Source organism: Onychostoma macrolepis, chromosome 18 (assembly GCF_012432095.1).
Source record: "Onychostoma macrolepis isolate SWU-2019 chromosome 18, ASM1243209v1, whole genome shotgun sequence".
Taxonomy (NCBI): Eukaryota; Metazoa; Chordata; class Actinopteri; order Cypriniformes; family Cyprinidae; genus Onychostoma; species Onychostoma macrolepis.
The window spans coordinates 13,079,928-13,100,546 of record NC_081172.1 but is presented as its reverse complement, the minus strand read 5'-3'; the positions used below and the strand labels follow the sequence as shown (position 1 = coordinate 13,100,546).

General features: G+C 36.1%; 1 protein-coding gene across 1 annotated transcript in view; it reads left to right on the top strand.

Moving 5' to 3' along the window:
- Positions 1-20,619, top strand: part of pard6a (par-6 family cell polarity regulator alpha) — a 29,289-nt gene that overhangs the window by 3,614 nt on the left and 5,056 nt on the right. Inside the window, exon 2 of the mRNA XM_058751824.1 lies at positions 11-233. Coding sequence (XP_058607807.1) covers positions 11-233 — 223 coding nt within the window. The remainder of the gene's footprint in view (positions 1-10; positions 234-20,619) is intronic.

Genomic DNA, 20,619 nt, shown 5'->3' with positions numbered 1-20,619 from the left:
TGTCCTGCAGTTTGAGGCGGAGTACCGAAGGTTTGCCCTGAAGAAGAACGGAGCTGGGGGCTTCCAAGAATTCTACCAACTGCTGCAGACCATTCACCGGATCCCCGGAGTGGACGTGCTGCTGGGATATGCCGACATCCATGGAGATTTACTTCCCATCAACAATGATGACAACTTCCACAAAGCACTGTCTTCGGCCAATCCGCTGCTTCGGATTATCATTCAAAGGAGAGGTAAGTTGTTACGCTGTATGTACATCACAAAGAGGTCAACATTTGATGTTGTTTTAAAGCTTAAAGGTGAAGTGTGTCAATTCTACACTACCAAATGGAAGTGAAATCAGGTTTGTGTGGCTGATCTCAACAAGAACCAGTTGTTTGAGTTCGGGGAGGGGCTACCTGTTTGTCCAACCAATGAACATGAACCAATAAACCAGCAAGTTGGAGTCAGCAACTTTTTAATGTCCAAAGATGTATTTATTTGATCAAAAATACGGAAAAAACAGTAATTTAGTTAAAAAAAAAAATACAATTTAAAATAACAGTTTACTAATTTTATATTTTTTCAAATGTAATTTTTACTGTGATCATTACTCCAGTCTTCAGTGTCACAATCCTACAGAAATCATGCTAATATGTGGATTTCTTGCTCAAGAAACATTTCTTATTATTATAAATATTGAAAACAATTGTGTTGCCCAATACATTTTTCTTTAATGCTTAAAATAGAATCTTTTATAACTTTATAAATGGTATCAGTGATTAATTTAATGCGTCTTTGCTGATGCATCCAAAGGAGTTTGAGTGATTTGAAAATTTTTTGCAATTTGATTCTCAAGCAAGGCAGAAACCACACACTTCACCTTTAACATCCATCTCAACAATGTCAAACCGGGACATGGGGCGGGGGGGGGTATTTTTGATGAATTATATGTAGCATTTTAGAATTGCTAAATCTTTTTTATGTTAAAATACATTTTTTGCGCATGTGGGGAGAAGGGATATGGATGCAGCATAGCTGATGCATGTAGGTGTTTGTGTGTATGAGAGAGTTAGGCATTAAAATGATGTATCGTCTTTTGCTGTCATATGTCGTTATCCATATTTGACTCCAGAGGGAATAAAAAGTAATTCCAGCAGTGTAATGTTGTGCACAAGGAAGAGGGCCGTTATGGGCTATGATGAGATGTTATGATGGGTGGGCGTCAGCGTTAGATGGTGCCAGTCGGGGCCCATCTCTGTTTTCGTGGCTGTTCTGGCACTGCGCCAGCCCCGAGGTGCTGAGTCTGATAGCGGTGCGGAGGAGTGATGAGCCCACACCCTCATCTCTCGCTCTCTCTCCCTTTTTGACGCTTTCTTGACGTCCTTCCTTGTCTATATTCTCTTTCTGTCATCTTCACAACCCTCTCGCTCTCCCTCCTGTTTCTTCATCACTCTTAATGCCTTGTCACGCTCAATGAGTTTTATTAAATCTGAACCACAGCACTGAGGAAATGTTTCTCTAATGCTGTTAGGAATGTTTTTCTCATTGTCAAATAGTTCTTCCTTTATTTCATTGTTCTGTTTGTTTACGCCACCCTATATAATCCACTGTGAAATGAACTGAGAACCATTGTTCAGAGTTTTAAAAGACTTAAAAAGGGAACTATTTAATTTAGTCTAGGGTTTAATTTAAATGAATTGCTTGTTAGCTATGTGAAAATTTTATTATTCGAACATCAAGTTTCAACTAGGTCCTACAGCTATTGATGATAGGGAATCTTTGCATTTTCTGAACAGATTTTAAGGGAAATCTATGGAATTATTAGGATGTAAACATGGTATAAAATGTTAAATGGATCTTATCGGTAGCTAAAAGCATTAACCAAAAATAACCAAAATATTACCCAAATTGTTTAATTACAAAACACCTATGGGATAAGTTTAATTTTTAAATGAAACTATAAAAAATATTTTTTGATAATTCAAATAATGTTTAAATAATAAATAAATTAAATAACAAAAAAAAAAAAAATAGATGAAAAAAAAGTTACACTTAAAAATTAGAAACTTAGATTTAAAATAATTAGAAATAAGTTTGTTGAATTATTAAAAATAAAACTTAATTTAAAAAAAAAATCATGACAAGCACATAACAAAATTACACAAATTAAAAAGAAAAGTCAAAATATAAAAATAAAAGCTAATTCAAAATTTTAATAATATTAATAAATATTTTAATAGTGTATAAATAATATAACATGGCTGTAGAAATCTGTTGGTTCAGATTCTGTGTGTTTTTGTGGAAATGGTCTATAAAGTGCCACTGCTCATTTTCGTCTGAGAGAATCTACAGATGTGTTTGACAGCCCATCATGTGTGAAACTTACACCTAAATGTGAACATATATCCTATAGTGTGTTATTTATTCATATGCATTTACAGTGCATGTGTACTGGTGTTGGACTGTAATTAACAGGTAAATGGCAACATCAGATGTAGAGAATGTAGTATAAGGGAACCAGTGTCATTGACAAACAACACAAAGTGAGTTCTTTAGGGACAGAATGGAGAGTGTCATAGTGTGTATGTGTGCGTGTGTGTGAAGGGTTGCCTCTTAAGATATTAGCGAGAGAGAAAATGTGGAAAGAAAGGATAAGATGCTTACATCCTGCAGTGGTTTCCGCCACTTTGGCTTCTGCAACCTCTTATGGATGTGATTTGAGAGGGAAAGAGACGGCAATAATAGTCCTGTATTATGTAATCATAATTTGCATAACAGATGGACCTCATTATGTGTTTATACTAATTCTGTAATGAGAAACTCGATACTTATTTAGTTTTAAACCGACGTACCTTCATACACACCCTTACATGATAAATCAGAGTTTTAGTTGTTACTATTTATTGTTAATTGTTGATAATTGTTGATAGTTTGTTTACCGTATCCACGTATGGGGTTGTGTATGCATGATGTCATTTCCCTGAGTATGAGAACAAATAACTAAAGTTGACATAACAGCCAACCAAATATTTGCAGCTTTTCATTGCAAGCACAGGGATTATCTGTCTTAACTGATGTGTGAAACCACATGCATCAACAATAAAAACAGCCACCTGCTCTTACTGTTACAATTTAAAATAACTGTTTTATATTTTAATATAGCCTATTTAAAAATGTAATTTATTCCTGTGATGGCAAAGCAGCCATTACTCTAGTCTTCAATGTAACATGATCCTTAAGAAATCACTTTAATATGCTGATTTGGTGTTCAAGAAATATTTATTATTATTATCAATGTTCAAAACTGCTGTCACTTGTAATCAGTTTTATACATCCTTGCTAGTTAAGTATTTATTTGTATTAAAAAAAAATCTTACTGATTCCAACGGAACTTTTGAACGGTAGTGTATATAGAAAGTAGATCTTCAGTGGTGTTACCAATATGGTCACTGAGTTGAGTGACTAGCCTTAAAGGAACTTTGAACATACTGAAAAACCACGAACACTGGCACTGCCATTGAAGATCTGTCTGAGCCAGTCATCACTCAGAGCCAGAAGTCCATTATAGTGCTACAAGGCCATGCAACTTTGACTCCCTTCAATCATTTCATCCACTAAAACTCTGCCACTTTCTTGCATTCAACTGCAAGCTCACATTTAGATCTGCCTCCATCCAATCAACAACCGGTAGATAAAACTAAGTCCCATCCCACATTTCTTTCTTTTTGTATGTCACAATATGATAGAAAAAGATGTCATTTATTTCATTATATCATGACTATAAACACATTGTAAGGTACATTATCAGTACATAACTTCATTTAGATTTTTCCCTCACACAATCCTATCATATGACTTGCATTTCTGTGTTTTTTTTTTTTTTTTGGTCATGAGCTTAACGGGATAGTTCACCAAAAAATTAAAATTCTGCCATTAATTACTCACCCTCATGTCATTCCAAACCCGTAAGACCTTCGTTCATCTTCAGAACACAAATTAAGATATTTTTGATAATCTCAGAGCTTTCTGACCCTGCATAGACAGCAATGCAACTGCAATGTTCCTTGGCCCAGAAACATATAACTTTGTTACAGTAGTCCATGTGACATCAGTGGTTCAACCGTAATTTTACGAAGCTACAAGAATACTTGTTGTGGGCAAAGAAAACAAAAATAACGACTTTATTCAATTTCTTCTCTTCCGTGTCACTATCCTCCATCATTATCGAGAGTACCACGATGCATGCATGTCACGTGGACTATTTTAATGATGTACTATGTTTCTGGGCCTGGGAACATTTCAGTTTCATTGCTGTATATGCAGGGTCGGAAAGCTCTTGGATTTCATCAAAAACATCTTAATTTGTGTTCCGAAGATGAACGAAGGTCTTACGGGTTTGGAACGACATGAGGGTGAGTAATTAATGACAGAATTTTCATTTTTGGGTGAACTATCCCTTTAACTGCCATAATATGAACTCCCACTGTCTGAAAAAGAGCTGCGTACAGATTCTTAAATTCTCACTTTGTGCTTCACAGAGAAAATAACAATACTGAGGACATGAGGGTCAGAAAATAATGACAGAATTTTCACTTTTAGGTTGAAATGTTGTTTATACAAAAATAGCATGCTTAAGGAAGTACTTGGCTCACGTCTTGTTTATGAAGAGAAGTGTTGTCCTCAGGCCTTGTGTTTGTGCATGCTGACAAGTTCAGTGATGAAATGCTCACTGTTTGTTGCTAAGAGTATTAGTAAATGCCTATTTTTCTATTTAAAGAATAAGGCGGCTTTAGATTAGCCCCCCTTGTCCTTGTACCAGCTCTCTTTGCGGTACTCGAGAACCCTGCTGCAGATTTCTGGTAGCCGGTCTTTCATTGCGGATCTGTTTAATCAAGCCCTGTTTGAAGGGGGAGGAAAGCCACGTTTCCAGAGAGGGCTTATCGCTGTGGCAGCCGGGCAGAGTTTTGGGGGGGCTGTCAGTGGGCGATTACAGCTTCATCTGCTCCGTGGGAGAAATGTCATTTTTCTGCTGTAATAGCTTTTTTTTTCTGTTGTTGGTGACTGGTTGTTTCGACACAGAGTGGAGGGACTGTGTTAAAAGTCTGGGGTTTTGCATCGTGTGGCTTGGACTCACAATTCCTATTCACTGCTGCTGTTCATTGTTTTGATCATTAAGCTTGCTTTCACTCCTTCACGTACACGTTTTCCACCTCAGTCTTTAGTAATGTTGCTACTTATCTGTAGCTCTCACCCTACTCAGATCATGATAAAAGCATCTGGGTGACAAATGCTTACGTTCCTTCCCTCTGATCAGTGTTAATAGATAACACCGGTTCATTTTACAGCCTGGTGCTTCACATTAACTTCCCCTATAACTGTAACTGTGAGTTTATTCAAGAGACTGTGGGATACTGACATGATTTGATTGTGTAGTTTGTTTATTGAGGTATATTAGCTCTTTATCGTAGGTTAACGTTCATATATGACGTCTGATGGTTGACATGTTTGTGTCACCGAGGGAAAAAAAAGAGCAGGGACTGACAACTGGCAGGACACGTTTTTAGGAATGTGGTTTTAAATGCGTCAGTATGATGATGCCTGCGCATTTGAACAGAAAACGTTGCCTGTGCTGCTGAACATTTAATACGGATATCTGCAAATTCTTACATTTTCATTGAGTAATTTTTCTGTTTGTCAGAAGCATTAGAAGACATGGAATACAGTATGTCATATGGATTACTTTTATTATTATTATTATTATTATTATTATTATTATTTAATTTTTTTATGATTATCATTATGTCCATAAAACAACCACAAATTTGACAGTATTTTACTGTAAAATGACAATTATTTTCACTCCAGATATGGAAGATAAATTACAGGTAACCAATTAGCAGGCTTTTACATTTACATTTAATCATTTAGCAGATGCTTTTATACAAAGCGAAATACAAATAATGACAATAGAAGCAATCAAAACCAACAAAAGAGCAATAATATGCAAGTGCTATAACAAGCCTCAGTTAGCTTAATGCAGTACACGTAGCAAGGTTTTTTATATATATATAGATAAGATATTGTAACATTTTTCATTCTTATCCCCATTGTCTTTGTTTTCTTTTGTAAGTACATCTAAAAGAAGTTCACCCAAATTAAAGTTCTGTCATTATTTTCTTACCCTCATGTCGTTCCAAATGTGTGATTTGTGAGAAAAAATTTAATCTTTTATTAAGCAAGGGTGCAATATACTGTTTAAAAGTCACAGTATTTACAATGTTTAAAAACAATATAGACAGAGCACAGGATCATACATAAAAAATAAAACTCCATCAGACAGAATATGTGATTTAAGGACTTGTAGAAATGTCTTTTTACTGTTTTTCGCCTGAAATTGTACTGTAATTCATAGTTTTTACTTGTTGTTACCTGTATTTTTCAGTAAAATTACAAATACAAACAATTTTTACAGTGTACAGACAAAACAAAAAGTCTTTGGAATAACGATGATAAACTGATTACAAGATGAAATGCTTACAGATGAACGATCCCATTCATATCAAGTAGGCTTGATAAATGATATTTGAGTTTTAATTGCATTTGGCTTTACATGATTGTAAATGTTATAATAATCCCAGTAACACAATCATATATAAACACAGAAACCAAGAACAAAAAAATTTTCTGCTAACCATAAATGTAACGGACTGGCTGTGAATAGATTGATTGACACGAGGATGTGATGTATCCCGTGAGCTGGTGGGATTATCAGAGGTCCCTAATCAGATCTCGACCCCATCCGCATATCTCTGACTGGGGCTTTTAGACTGAGACAGAGATTGATCTGGCTTTTAGTATGAGCTCATCCACACTGAGTGGCCATACACTCATTCATCCCAGCAGATAATGGTGTTCCCTGAGCAGATGGGGACCAGTTACACACAGCCATGCAACTTTTGGGGGCCTATAGGGAGAAACATAATTATTATTATTATTTATTTTCTTTTTTTTCTATTTTGAATTCAGAGTAGGATATATATATCTCACCTGCTATAAATCTGTCATGGTTTAATATAAGCCGTGCCATCGCTCTTGATATAAAATTGTTCTAATACTTTGCCGAGGTTCATTGAGCAGCTTCAAGGAAGTGTTTATCTCAAGCCATGAGCGATGAAGCATGTGATTATGGGTAAAGGGGTATGATGGGTGAATGAAATGAACAAAGACAGACACATTCCTCTCTTGTTTGCATGGCACGTAGACAAAAAAAGTAGATTAGTGGACTAGATGGTTTATTATTATTATTATTATTATTATGAACAATGTAATGCTACATTGTTTTTTCATTATTTAAGGTGTTAAATTGGTTTGGATTAAATGGTGCTGTATTTCTGAACACTTCCAGTATTGACATTTAAAACATCTGACTGTGTGCAAGGTTTGTTTTGGACAAATATTTTCTACATTATGATTGCGGGTTCGATTCCCAGGGAACATATGAACTGAAATGTACTTTTTAAGATGTTTTAGACAAAAACGTTTGCCAAATGTACAGTTTATAGCCACACAGAAATGATTAGTTGGCATGTGTGGAATTTCAAGATGGCTTGTTTTTATATACCATGTTCTCTGGAATATGTCACTTTTTTTTAATCAGCTGAAACATGCTGTGATTAATATTATTTATTTTATTGTATTTTATGTTTTTGAGTAGGACTCTTGCAGTGTCTGTGAAGATGGCGTACAAGCCCCTCAAAGATGTGGCACACAGCAAGAGAAATCTCAATGAAAAGATGAAAAACAGAAGTGTAACAAAGCCACTGGGCTTTTCAACTCTTGTAGCTCTAGGTTTTCTCTCCACGCTGAGAACACATGGCTAATAAGAAGACAGGCACTTCAAGAGAGACCCCAGAGCCTAGAGATTTTTTTTTATGTGGCTGTCATGCCTCGAGAGTGCACAGAGGACGATGTGTTTGTGTGTGCGACTATATTGAATTCAAGAGAAACCCTGTGTCTTATTAGTAACTGACACTGTCTATAGGCAGAAACCCCCTTGAAGCAAAATAACTTTCTCTCTCCCCCTTTTCTCAATCATCTTAGTTGAATAAGTCGGGTGTGTGGCGTTGTGTCATATGTGGCAGGCAGGTGTAAATCCCATTGGCTGTATTGCTGGTTTTAGCAGGAAGTGGAAGAATGGGAAGGATATTTCCCTTCATGCCCATTCTGTGCACAATGATCTGAGGATTCAGCAGCTGTTCTGCACCCTTGGGCCCCTCTGTGTGTGTGTGTGTGTGTGTGTGTGTGTGTGTGTGTGTGTGTGTGTGTGTGTGTGCACATGCCTGCACTTGTCTATGCTTAATGAGTATGCTATGTATAGTACACAGGGTTATCTGGATGGCATGTCGATGTAACATGCACCTTCCATGCTGTTTTTGTTTTGACATCTTGGATGATATGGAAACATCATCCCAACAGTTACCATCAAAAATAATCCATTTGCACTGTGCTGCTTTAAAAAGTGCACAAAGGACAGATCAAAGCAAGAAAAGGAAGGCAAATAAAGATGAAGTGGAAAGAAAGAAATTGTAACATGTTTTGTATTTTTAACAGTTTCATTCTTATCACATTGTCTTTGTTTCCTGTTATAAGGACATTTAAAGGAAGTTCACCCAAGTGAAAGTTCTGTCTTTATTTTCTCACCCTCACGTCGTTCCAAACCTGCATGTTGCTATTTTTTTCCATGGAAAAACAAAAGGAGAAATTTTGAAGCTTTTTCTGTTCAAGGACGGTTCATAGTGACCACAGCTGTCAAGCTTTAAAAAGGTCAAAATACCACCATGAAACTAGACCATATGATTTGTGTGCTGTTACAAGTCCTCTGAAGATATAGGATAGCTTTATGTGAAAAAAACAGAGAAAATATAATTAATATTGACAGTCGTGTTTCAAAATGATTTTAAAATACTGCATCAGTGCATTGCACCATTGGGAAAAAAAAGCACCATAAAAGTGGTCTATGCAAATCATTCACTATATTAAAAGTCTTTTTTAATACTTTTATTCAACAAGGGTACAATATATTTCAAAGGTAGCTTAATATTGTTAAAAAATGGTTTAAAATAATTGTAGTTTTTTAAGCTTTGATCTATTCATCAAAAAATCCTCAAAGTACATCACGTGCAAATTCATCTGTCATCACAGGAATAAATTACATTAAATATATTAAAATGGAAAACTTATTTTATTTAACAGTATTACTTTTTTACTGTATTTTTGATCAAATAAATGCAGCCTTTTTGAGCATAAGAGACTATTTATAAAAATAAGAAAAACATACATTGTTGAACTGAATTTGTCCAATTTGTGAAATAATCATTCAGCCGGTTTTCATTAAAAAGATTTGATTAAAAAGAATGTCTAATTTGTGAATGAATCATTGCTTCTTCTCTCATGAACTCTCATAAACGCACCAAGCAGAACTGATAGATTTTGTGTTTGTATGTGAATAATGACTTAAATTTTCGTCGGTTTCTCCTACAAAGCTATCATATAGCTTCAGAAGACTTGGAATATAGTCACATTTTTCAGAACCTTTTTCTGTCTCTTTAGGAGCTTGACAGTCCCATTCCTCATTCCCTTTCATTATACTGAAAAGCGTGTCCAGGGCATACTTCAAAAATTCCCCGTTGTGTTCCACGGAAGAAAGAAACAATATGAGGAAAAGGAAATAATAGTCAGAGCTTTCATTTTGGGTGAACTATAACTTTAAAAACCAAATCTAAATTTCATTTGAAGTTGTTAAATTGCACAACTCCGATGTTTACATTTGATTTTTCAGTGCACATCTGCTTGACTGTTGGCTGACAGGTCAGTGGCCAGTATACTGCCAAGACAATCAAAGAGCAAATGAAAGAACGAAGGCAGGTCTGAGTTTGCTCCACAGGTGCACTATCATACGGCCAATCACCATGACAGCCGTACAAATGGAAGGTAGTGCGAGAGAAACACAGGGGAGATTCCGTGACTGAGATGACATTGCTCCCATTTTTAACTGCATACTTGCTAAACTGGTTGTGGCTAATGTTAGACTGGGTTCTGATAGTGGCCTTTATGCACCACTCCCTGGATGACACGTTGTTTTTATTTATAGGGCCATTTGTGAAACCCGATGAAAAATTGATGACAGGAAGGCATTCCATATTCTCAGAGAAATATGCATTATGTTAAAAAGCAAAAACATGCACAGAAATGTGTTAAATATAAGGGTGTGTGCAGTCTTCGATGGTGCAAAATAAAAAGAACGCTTGCTCGACCCGCCAGCTGTTGATTATGTGGATTATGAAGAGAATGTGTGCTGTTCGTATAGTTCCTCTATGGTCAGCGGCGGTGCTGGGAATAGTTGTTTATCATTCTTTCCATTCAACACAGCATTTAGCAGTGCAAGCATCACACTAGAATGGTTACAAGAGAACATATTAGATGAAAAGAGGATCGTTCCATGTCAGTGTGATCTCATAAATAGCAAAGGAACTTGGAAGAAACAGTATTTCCTCATCACCTGAAGGAGGAAGTGCACATAGGAAGAGCTCTTTGTTTTAATTGGGAGAACTTCCTTTTACTGTTTAATTAACCAAGTGGGAGTAGCAACGTAGGCAAGCATTTGAATTCAGATAATTCTGTGTATGTGTAGATCTGTAGTCTCATATTTCTGATTATATCGTAAAGAAAGAGTGTAAATTTATGCTTTGCCATCAGGATAAGTTCACCCAAAAAATGAACGTTGTCGTTATTTACTCGCTGTCATGTTGGTCCAAACTTGTATGACATTCTTTCTTCTATAACCCAAAAGGAGAACATGCTGCTGTTTCCGTACAGTGAAAGTCAATGTGAAAAGCTCCAAAAAAAATCCTAAAAGTACAAAAGTAGATATCATAATAAGATCAAAAATATATTTGCAAGATATTTAGGAGCATTTTTCATATATTTTTAAGGCGTTTTTTTCTTTTAACCACATATAATCATGCTGCAAATACTACAAGAGAATACATTTTTTTTTAATATGGACACTTATAGCTTGTCTATAAAGTCTATCAAATCAACATCAAATATGAAAGTACCGTAAATATACTCTACCGTTCAAAAGTTGGGGTCGGTAAGATTATTGATATTTAAGTGTGCATTGAATTGTTTAAAAATGACAGTAAAGACCTTTATAATGTTAACAAAAGATTTCAATCTCATAAATGCTGTTCTTTTGATCATCCTGAAAAAGATAGATAGATAAATTCAAAATATCAAAGAAATGTGCAAAAAGGGAATAATTGTGAAACATTGTGAGTGTGGCGTGGAGACGGGTTATTGTACAGTCCAAATTAGTTTTTTTAAGCATTAGATGGTCCATCTAGGATGTAGTGTTCAGCGCCTGAGATTGATTGGAGTTCAGTAAGCTGACAGCTGAAGGAAAGAAACAGAGTCTGCTGGTGCGACAGCGAAGACACATGGTTTGCGTAAAAAATATCATAACCGTTATCAACATTGATGATAATAATAAGAAATGTTACTTGAGCACCAAATCAGCATATCAGAATGATTCCTAAAGGATCACGTAACACTAAAAAAAGAATAAAATAATATATTTCACACACAGTAGTCTTGCTGAGCCTTTTTTTTGTCAAATGCTGCTTCATATTAGCAATAGATTCACTAGCACTCTCTAAGGTCACTAAAGTATCTGCAGAGGCACAGCGAAACTCATCACTAGAAATAATGTAGTGCCTGAAATAGAATGAAATACGTTACAATAGATAACAGAAGGAGGAGGAATTCACTATATGACCATTTTTGTCACTTTCAGTGGCACAACTTTCGTTACACACCAGCATAACAGAAGGTTTGGAATGTAGCACATGAGTCATACAGTATAGACTACATTTGTGTTACTTTATATTCTGCCTAGCGTTTCCTTTTCTGTTCCACAGAAGAAAAAAGGTCATATGAGCTTGAAAATACATGAGGGTGAGAAAATGATGATAGATTTTTTTTGCGGGGAGTGAACTATCCGTTTAATACGCTCCGCTCTCAAGATGTATAAACACTTGTCAAATAAATGTGAGCTGTGTTTGTGTGTATAAAAGTGTGTGTGTGTGTGTGTGTGTGTGTGAGAGAGAGAGTATTATTCATTTGGGATTAGCAGCCAGCTCTCATAAGCCTGTGAAGTAATCGCAAAAAAAAAAAACATTAGTCTCATAGACATTAATGCCCGATCAGAGCACAGGTACACTGCACTCTCGCTGTCAAAACTCTTTACTGCAGGATATACACTACCATTAAAAAAGTAAAGATATACATTACCATTGGTCAGAAAGTTTCTTATTCTTTTGGATTTTAAAAAAAATATATAAATTCATTTTTTGTTCTTCAGCAATAGCTCTTTAAGATGTTCAAAAGTGACAGATGTATAATTTTCCCAAAAGATTTATATTTCAAATAAATATATTAATCAGGACAACTGTTTTCAATATTGATAATGATAAGAAATGTGGTAACACTTTAGTATAAGGAGCAATTGCCACTATTAGCTAGTTGCTTATTTGTACTAAAGCACATATTCTGCATAACCATATTCTACATCCCTAATCCTACCCCAATACCTATATTTAACAACTTCCTTACTAAATATTAATAAGCAGCAAATTAGGAGTTTATTGAGGCAAAAGTCGTTTGTTAATAGTGATAATTGGACCTAACAAAATAAAGTATGACCAGAATTGTTTCTTCAGCACCAAAATATATTAGAATGAATGTGACAATGAACTGGAGTAATGACTGCTGAAAATTCAACTTTGCTATCACAGGAATAAATTATATTTGAAAATATATTCAAATAGAAAACCGTTACTATGAATTGTAATAATATTTCACAATACAACAGTTTTTACTACGTTTTGACGTCTTTCAAAAACATCTTAGAAAATCTTACTACCCCAAACATTTGAAAAGTACTGTATGTGAGCATTAATTTGTCTCATGTACAGTATTTGTGATGATATAACTGTTAGTGTTTCTCAGAGGGTGCAGAAATCAAATCTAACCAGATGGTTTATTATTTGTCTGTTACTTTGTCATTATTTGAGATCAAAAAATATTATGAATGTGCAAGTTTGTGTCTGTAAGTGGCTCAGTGTTCAGTCCTAAGTTTGAATGGATCTTAAACTCTTGTGCACGTGTGGCAGTGGGGATTGCCGTTGTTGTGGTGACCATATGGCTGAGGCTTTGTCTCCAGATGGTGGTAACAGAGGATGAGGTCAGACAGTCAGAGCCATGCACACGTACCATTTGTGTGTGTGAACTCCAGACAGCCACACCCAAACAAATCCATAAGCACAACTGTTGCGAGACGAGGTGGAAGTACATGGGACAGATGCAGAACTAGACAAACATCCTACATCCGAGATTCACAGTAGATGATAACATTAGGTCTTTTTCACACTGGCGAGTGGAGCATATTCATTTCAGTGCCCGTATTAACAGGTCACAGTCCTTTTCACACTGCCCTCATAAACAGAACAATTCAGAATCGTCAGTACATGTAGAGGTTTGTGTGTTGGGTCTGTTTTTGTTGTCTGTATTTTTGCTGTACTTAGCAGAAAAAGGTCTTGAAAATGCAGTCTAAGCTTATTTACGAAGCAGCTACTCATCCACTGTACAACAAGCACTTGAAAATATATTTAGAGCAGTAAAAGGGTTAAAATTCACAATTCAAACAAAGGGATGTTTGTCAGTCACTAGGCCATGAAGGTAATAAGATCCAGACAGATCCACGTGAACACACCTGTGATGTGGCAGTGTCACCTGCCTTCCTCTAACAGCATCAGGTGTCTGCTCCTCTCTGCTCTCCAGCTGCCGCCCTGTTTTATTCATCTTGACAAGCTTGTCCACCTGTGCTTTATACCTGCAGTCTACAGAGAGACTGACAGAGACAACATTGTCCAGAATCCTGGCAAATTGACAGCACTGAAGACCAGAACACGGTAGAGGTTTGGCAAAGCACTAGGGCTGTCAAATGAATCTTTCTTTTTCTTTTTCTTTATATGTTTAATAAATGCATTATTCATATGGTAAGTAAATAAATATAAATAAATCTATCTATCTGTCTGTCTGTCTATTGAATAATTATATAATAACATACTACCACTACTAATAATAATGTCAAATATTTTATTTATTATTTAATTGTAATATAATATATACAATAATTTATGTAGTAAATAAAGTGTGTGTGTGTATCTGGGTTCATTCAGATTTAAGAGTGAAATTCAAGAATATATTAATCCTAATTAATATATGAATTGAATATATAAATATTAGATCATACAGATCATTTAATATTAATATATTGCATTAATATATTAATTCGAATTCAATTAATTGATATATCATTACTTTGTTTAATAATTTAAACGTTTGACAGCTGTAAATTTGCATAAGGATAAAAATTTGTGTCTCTATAGGGATAACACATTGTACGAATTGCATAAAATATTGCTTATTTTAGTTGTCACCTTTATTTATATAGTGCTTTTTGTGTCAAAGCATCTTTACAGTATTAAACAGGAAAATAGTAAACACTCATCATTGATTCAGTGACGTCATTGTCCAGCTCAGTTCAGTTCAAATAGCATCTGTGCAATCAAGTTGACAATGTTGCCAGAAATTAAGTGTCCCCAACTAAGCAAGCCAAAGGCAACAGTGGCAAGGAACCAAAACTCCATCGGGGACATATTAGATACATTGTCTCTCAATGCAGGGCCAATATCACATCAGTACCTCGTCAGACACACAGCAGCCATTCTCTGCTGGTGAGAGACACGGGCTCCACAGTCAGCATGATATATGACTCCGCTAATAACCTACCGATGTGCTGTGTAGGGTCGCAGTCAATAAACTGTCCAGCCTTGCCATAACACTACATTATTAGGTGTTAATGCCGGGTAAATAAGCTCTCCTATACTAGCATAACACACTTGCCCGGAGGTAGTATCAGTAAGTCAATAAGCTATCCTGTTCTACAATAATATACTTCACCAAGGTACTGAAGAGGAAATAATGATTCTGATAGTGGTTTGAGAAGAATTGAGGTTTTGTTGAACAGTTCTTGTACCTCAGTGTTGTTTTCTGTACAAGTCATGAATGTACTATTGACACCATACAGTAGGGTTGTGCTGATAGGTAAAATCGTGTATCGACGGTAGTCCGATATCATCTGTGGCTGATGCCACTGATGATAGCAAGACTATTATTATTATTATTAGGCTAGTATTACTATCTAGTATTTTTCTGCGTTTTTACAGTGTTGTGCGTTATAACCAATCACACACAATTCCATTGAGTTTATGAATGCAGTGGCCAATCAGAAGCGTTCAGATGAGTCATCGCTGAAACACCGGAGTTCCTATCGAGCCTTCACTCTGCATTGCGAAGATCGTGATGAGAAGGGGACGAGTTCTCACTGCGATCTTTGCAATGTCTCATTCCCGCTCTCAGAGAACCGAGGTTACGACAGTAACTGGAGACATTTTGTTGTTCAATGTGCGCGCTTGCTGACTGAATTCTGCTCTCTCGCGAATTCTCTCATTATAAACAACAAAGTGCAGATGTACGTGATTATAACGGGATTGTTCTTTAAAGTGCATAAACTTGCACTAGACTGAAGTCAGTGATGATGTTCTTTGATAATGTAAATGTTCTTTGCTCATTTTCTGTAGCTGCAGTTTGAATAACTGACGAAATATAAGCATTATTTATTTATCCTTTATTTTTTCCAGGAAGGTCCCATTGAGACTAAAAGCAATCTCTTCTTCCAGGGAGTCCTGGAGTTATAAATTAGTAACTTACAATATTTCTATTAAAGGTGGGGTAAGTGATTTCTGGTAGCACCACCAGGTCTACACCGGACGCGAGCGGTGCGGTGTGACAAAATACTATAGCACTCATTATAATCAGTGATGCTGGATGGGACACGACAAATCTCCGACAGTAAACTGCTGCCGCGTTCTATTTATGACGTATTGACACAAATTTCAAATGATTTTCAACGGTCGCTTTGTCGTGTCCAGCGTAGACAGACTTTAGCTGTTGCGGCACGGCGTCCGGTGTAGACACGGTGTAAGTCGCCTTTTGTTCCACAAACGTTTTCCTCTTTTTCTTTTTTTATTATCCATCTCTATCTTTCTGTCGTCGCTCAGCTAATGTCCGTCATGTGCACTGAGCGCTCTCTCCTCCAGAGTCCGGATCATGAGTAGACACGCCCCTTACTGCTGATTGGCTATAAGTTTGTTTTGGTATTGGGCCCGACTTTTCAAAAACACATACCCCACCTTTAAATTGTTATCATGTTAAATAAAAATTCAGTCTTATTAAAATATGCTTCTAGCCTAACCCTGGAGTTGGTTTACTCTCCGGCTACAAAACTAAGTAAGTAGCATGATAATATTGTGTATCGGCAATCTCACAGGCTGAAGATATGACTATGCAGCATATCGTCCAACACTACTATACAGTATATTGTCATGAACTGTCTGAGTATATTGTCTCTGAGTCTGTTTAATGCAAATGGACTCAATATAGCGAGTAGACACAAAAATTAAAATACTGTAACGTCCATTTTTAAAATGATTTGCCTATATGTTACTTTACTAGGACACCTGTGTGAACTTCAGGCATAAAGTGTATCTAGATACTAAGCATCTCGTCGGCAGACAGATGTTTCTGTGTGCACTGCGCCTAAGGAAGTCTCTAAAGTCTCTCTGTATCTTTGTAATCCAGAGAGCAATGTTCACAAAGCCCTGCTCAGTCTGTGCCTGCAGGCCTCAGACACCTGGCGAGAGTTTTGATGTTTTTATTGTATTTTTCAGGTGAGTCAGTGCTTGTGTAAAACTTTCAGCTGCAGTCTGGTGTTTGGGTTCTGGTTTATTGCTGCACCTTTCTATCCACTATGGTTTAGACTTGAGGTTTATTCTAAATACGACAAATACTCTGTTTCTGGTGTTGTGTGAGAGAAAAGCTGAGGAAGATGTCTTTGTCTCCTGTCTAAACTGCACGTGGTTATTGGTAATACTAGCTGCTTTCTCACTCAGACTAGTATAATGTGATAAATGATTCAGTAATGCTGTTATACTCGTCCGACTCAGAGCTGAAAATGCATCACAATCTGAACCCAACTAAAACCATACATACAGTATCGCAGTAATGCGAGGTTTCTGTGGAAACAGGTTGGTGATAAGTGGGGTCATTTGATTACTCGTATTGTGGTTATATTACTTTCAGGTTATAAGGTTGTTTGAGAGGGTTACTGAGGGGAGGAAGTGGTTTTTCAGTCTTGATATATAGACATCAAAGCTGCAGACTAAAAAAATGACCAGGGAGGGCTGCTAAAATTAAACATTTAAGATTTTAGTTGACAAAATAACAGTTAAAGATGGTTGTTCAGAAGTGGTTTAATTCCCATTTATACCAAAAATCAAATGTCACATTACATTTGGACTAAACATATAAATATATGGACTAAATGTATATTACACTTGACTAAACAATGAACAATGATATATTTCAGCTATAGTTCATATTTTATATTATATATTTTTTTTTTCTAAAAAAATATTTTGTGTTATTAAATTATTATTTTACTGTATTATATTTTTGTGAAATATTTGAATGTTAAAAAAAAATGCATTTATTACAGTGCAAATTCAATGCAAACAAGCATGTATTTCTAATTATAATCAGTTGGTCTCGGTTAATTCTTAATTGAACAAAAATGATTTGCGGTTTTGAACTATATTTACTAACTGAACGAATCTGATTCAAACTGCTATACAAGTTTGAGACTTTCAGTAATCTTTTTGACTGACTCATTAAAAATAACTGGTTCATAAGAGTCATTTGTTAATGAATCGGACATCACCGCTCTCAATGCGTTCATAACTAACAGCAGCACACAAGATGATGACAATTGAATTATTGATTTATTTTTTGTATTTATGAACATTTTAGTCATAGTCAAAAGCCTTGGACATTTTATCTGAGCGAATATGTGTGTGTGGGAGAGAGATTGCTAAGGGGATGGTGTCTCTTAATCATCCTTGAGAGCTCAATGCATTAGCTTCTGATCTCTAAGCAATTCATCACGTCATTTCAGTAATTAGTAATGTTTATGAGATATACAATTCCCGGACCTCATGTACATGCACCACCCACAGAAATTAGCACTTTTAGCTGTACGTCTTAACACAGAATGATCATTTCGGGGGCAGGGTTGGGAGTTAGTATTAACCGGGAGGGTTGTTGGACCTGCTGTAGAGCCTCAGGCCAGCCCATTATGCCCATCTCTGACCCGCCTGTCTGCCAGGATCCCGCTCTGCCTCCCACTCACCCTCCCTGGGCACCCCGTCTCGCTCTCCAGCCCGTGAGCAGGTTTAATAACAGAGGCTGTCCTGATCTCTGTAGGGGTCCAGACACCAGACTAATGTAGTGAGACAGGGAGAGAAAGGGTGCTGTGTGTTGCATACTATATAAGCTACGTTCAGTCTTCATATGCACACCCACACATAGACGGTCACGTGCAATGGACGATACCGTCTGTGCCCAGGATAAATATTTACACATTTATGCAGATTAAATATGAGGTCACACAAACACAGACAATGGTTTGTGCATCTCTATTGTTTTTGCCTTCTGTAGTGTGTCTTCTTCTGCTAAACATATCCCTCCATATGAGCACAGGGGTCAGAGTTCACCGCCCATCACCCCGTCCACATGCAGGCCCCTGGGGCCTGATGGTAATTAATTAGATGTGAGTTGGTAATCTACTGTTTGTGGATCTTAAGACAAACCTGGGCCTGTAGTCAAACTACTAATTAATATAATCCCCATCATGTGATCTCCTCTTGAGGTACATGCTGGGCCTTTTCTTTCAGATGGCACAGATGGTTTGAAATTTTATTGAACCAAGAAACGCATTTTTAGATTTTGGAGATTTGTGAGATATGCATGATGTTCTACCAAGATTTGCATTGCTATTAAGCTAAAGTTTGTACACAGTTTGTGGATGGATTATGTGGCTTGTTGAGGAGAGGTTTACTGTTACTTTTCTAAGAGATCAGATTTATGATATATGCCTGGCAGATGAAAAAAGGAGTGAAAAAAAGGAACTGGAAGGAACTTAAGCCATAGTGTTAGACAAAAATATCATTAGCCAGGTTTCCATCCACCAGTGTTGTTATTCTTAACTGAAACTAAAACAAAAGCTACTGAAAATAATTTTTGTTAACTGAAATAAAGCTGACATAAAATATAAATATAATATGAAAAATCAAAAAAAATTTTTTTTAAACAATTAACGAACTGAAAATAAATGTTATAGTTGAAGTACTACAATTACTAAAATAGATAAAAGATAAAATAAGCTAAATAAAATATAATAAAAAGACAATAGCAAATAACAAAATAAGTAAAACTAAGTATAATTAAAAATATGTATGTCTGACTAAAAATAAATACTATAATAGTATATAAATAAAATACCACTGCCATACCATTCTATGCATATTTTAGGATGTTACATAAAAAAGCTGGATGGAAACACCAACATACAAGTAAATTTTCTAATTAATACATAAGGTGTACACTGTAAAAAGTGAAAGTTGACTTAACTTAAAAAAATTTAACTTAAAAACCATGGGTTTCCTCAAATTTTTTAAGTTAAGTCAACTTATCACTTTTTACAGTGTACTCTCGCTCACTTAAGTTGGATAAAAAAATTTTTAAGAAGATTTTAATTTATGCATCTGTCTGTAAGCTATAAACCTCACATAATTGTTTTATGTATTTTATTTGTATTTATTGTTCTTTTACAAAAAGCTAGTATCATTTCTATTTTGCAGCAATTTTCCATAAATTGAATTTGCAACTTGGATGAACACATACAGACTTGCTGGTGAGCTCTTTTGACTTGGACTAGTAAATAACCACCTACCAACTCTGTAGCAACCTTAGTATAACCGTATAACAATGCTCTGGCGCTGGCAGCCACTCAGAACACCCCGATATCTTCTGAAAATGTAAAAATCAAGATTGTTTATTATTAAACTATAGAACTACATGTGCGCACTGCAGAAAATACACACAGTTTAATGTTAGTCAGCAGACTGAAGGGAATGTGTTGATGACTTCCTGCTATTTCCACTCCCAGAAGGCTGTGCTCTCATAATCACAAAAAGATCTCTCCGTGAAGACCCACGCACAAAACCCTTGCCACAGTTTAAAAATAACCAAAAACATTCTCCCTGCTGACGCATGTTACCTCCCACCAGATTCCTGTCAGGAGGGCTCTCTGTTCTCCGTTACCTGCTCATCGGCTAAAGCAAGTCTTGTTTTTTTCTTTTTCTAGTCAGACGTATCAGCTGTGATTGTTTGGATCTTCTGAACAGTGAATATAATGTGCTGTGAGAGAGGCTTTGATTAATCTGCCTTTTAATCTGATTCCGTCTCGTGACCCTTGACCTATTGCAAGTGCCTTGGACAGATTTATTACAATCCTTGTTTGTTCATTCATCCATCCCTGCCTCTTGGTTTTTATTA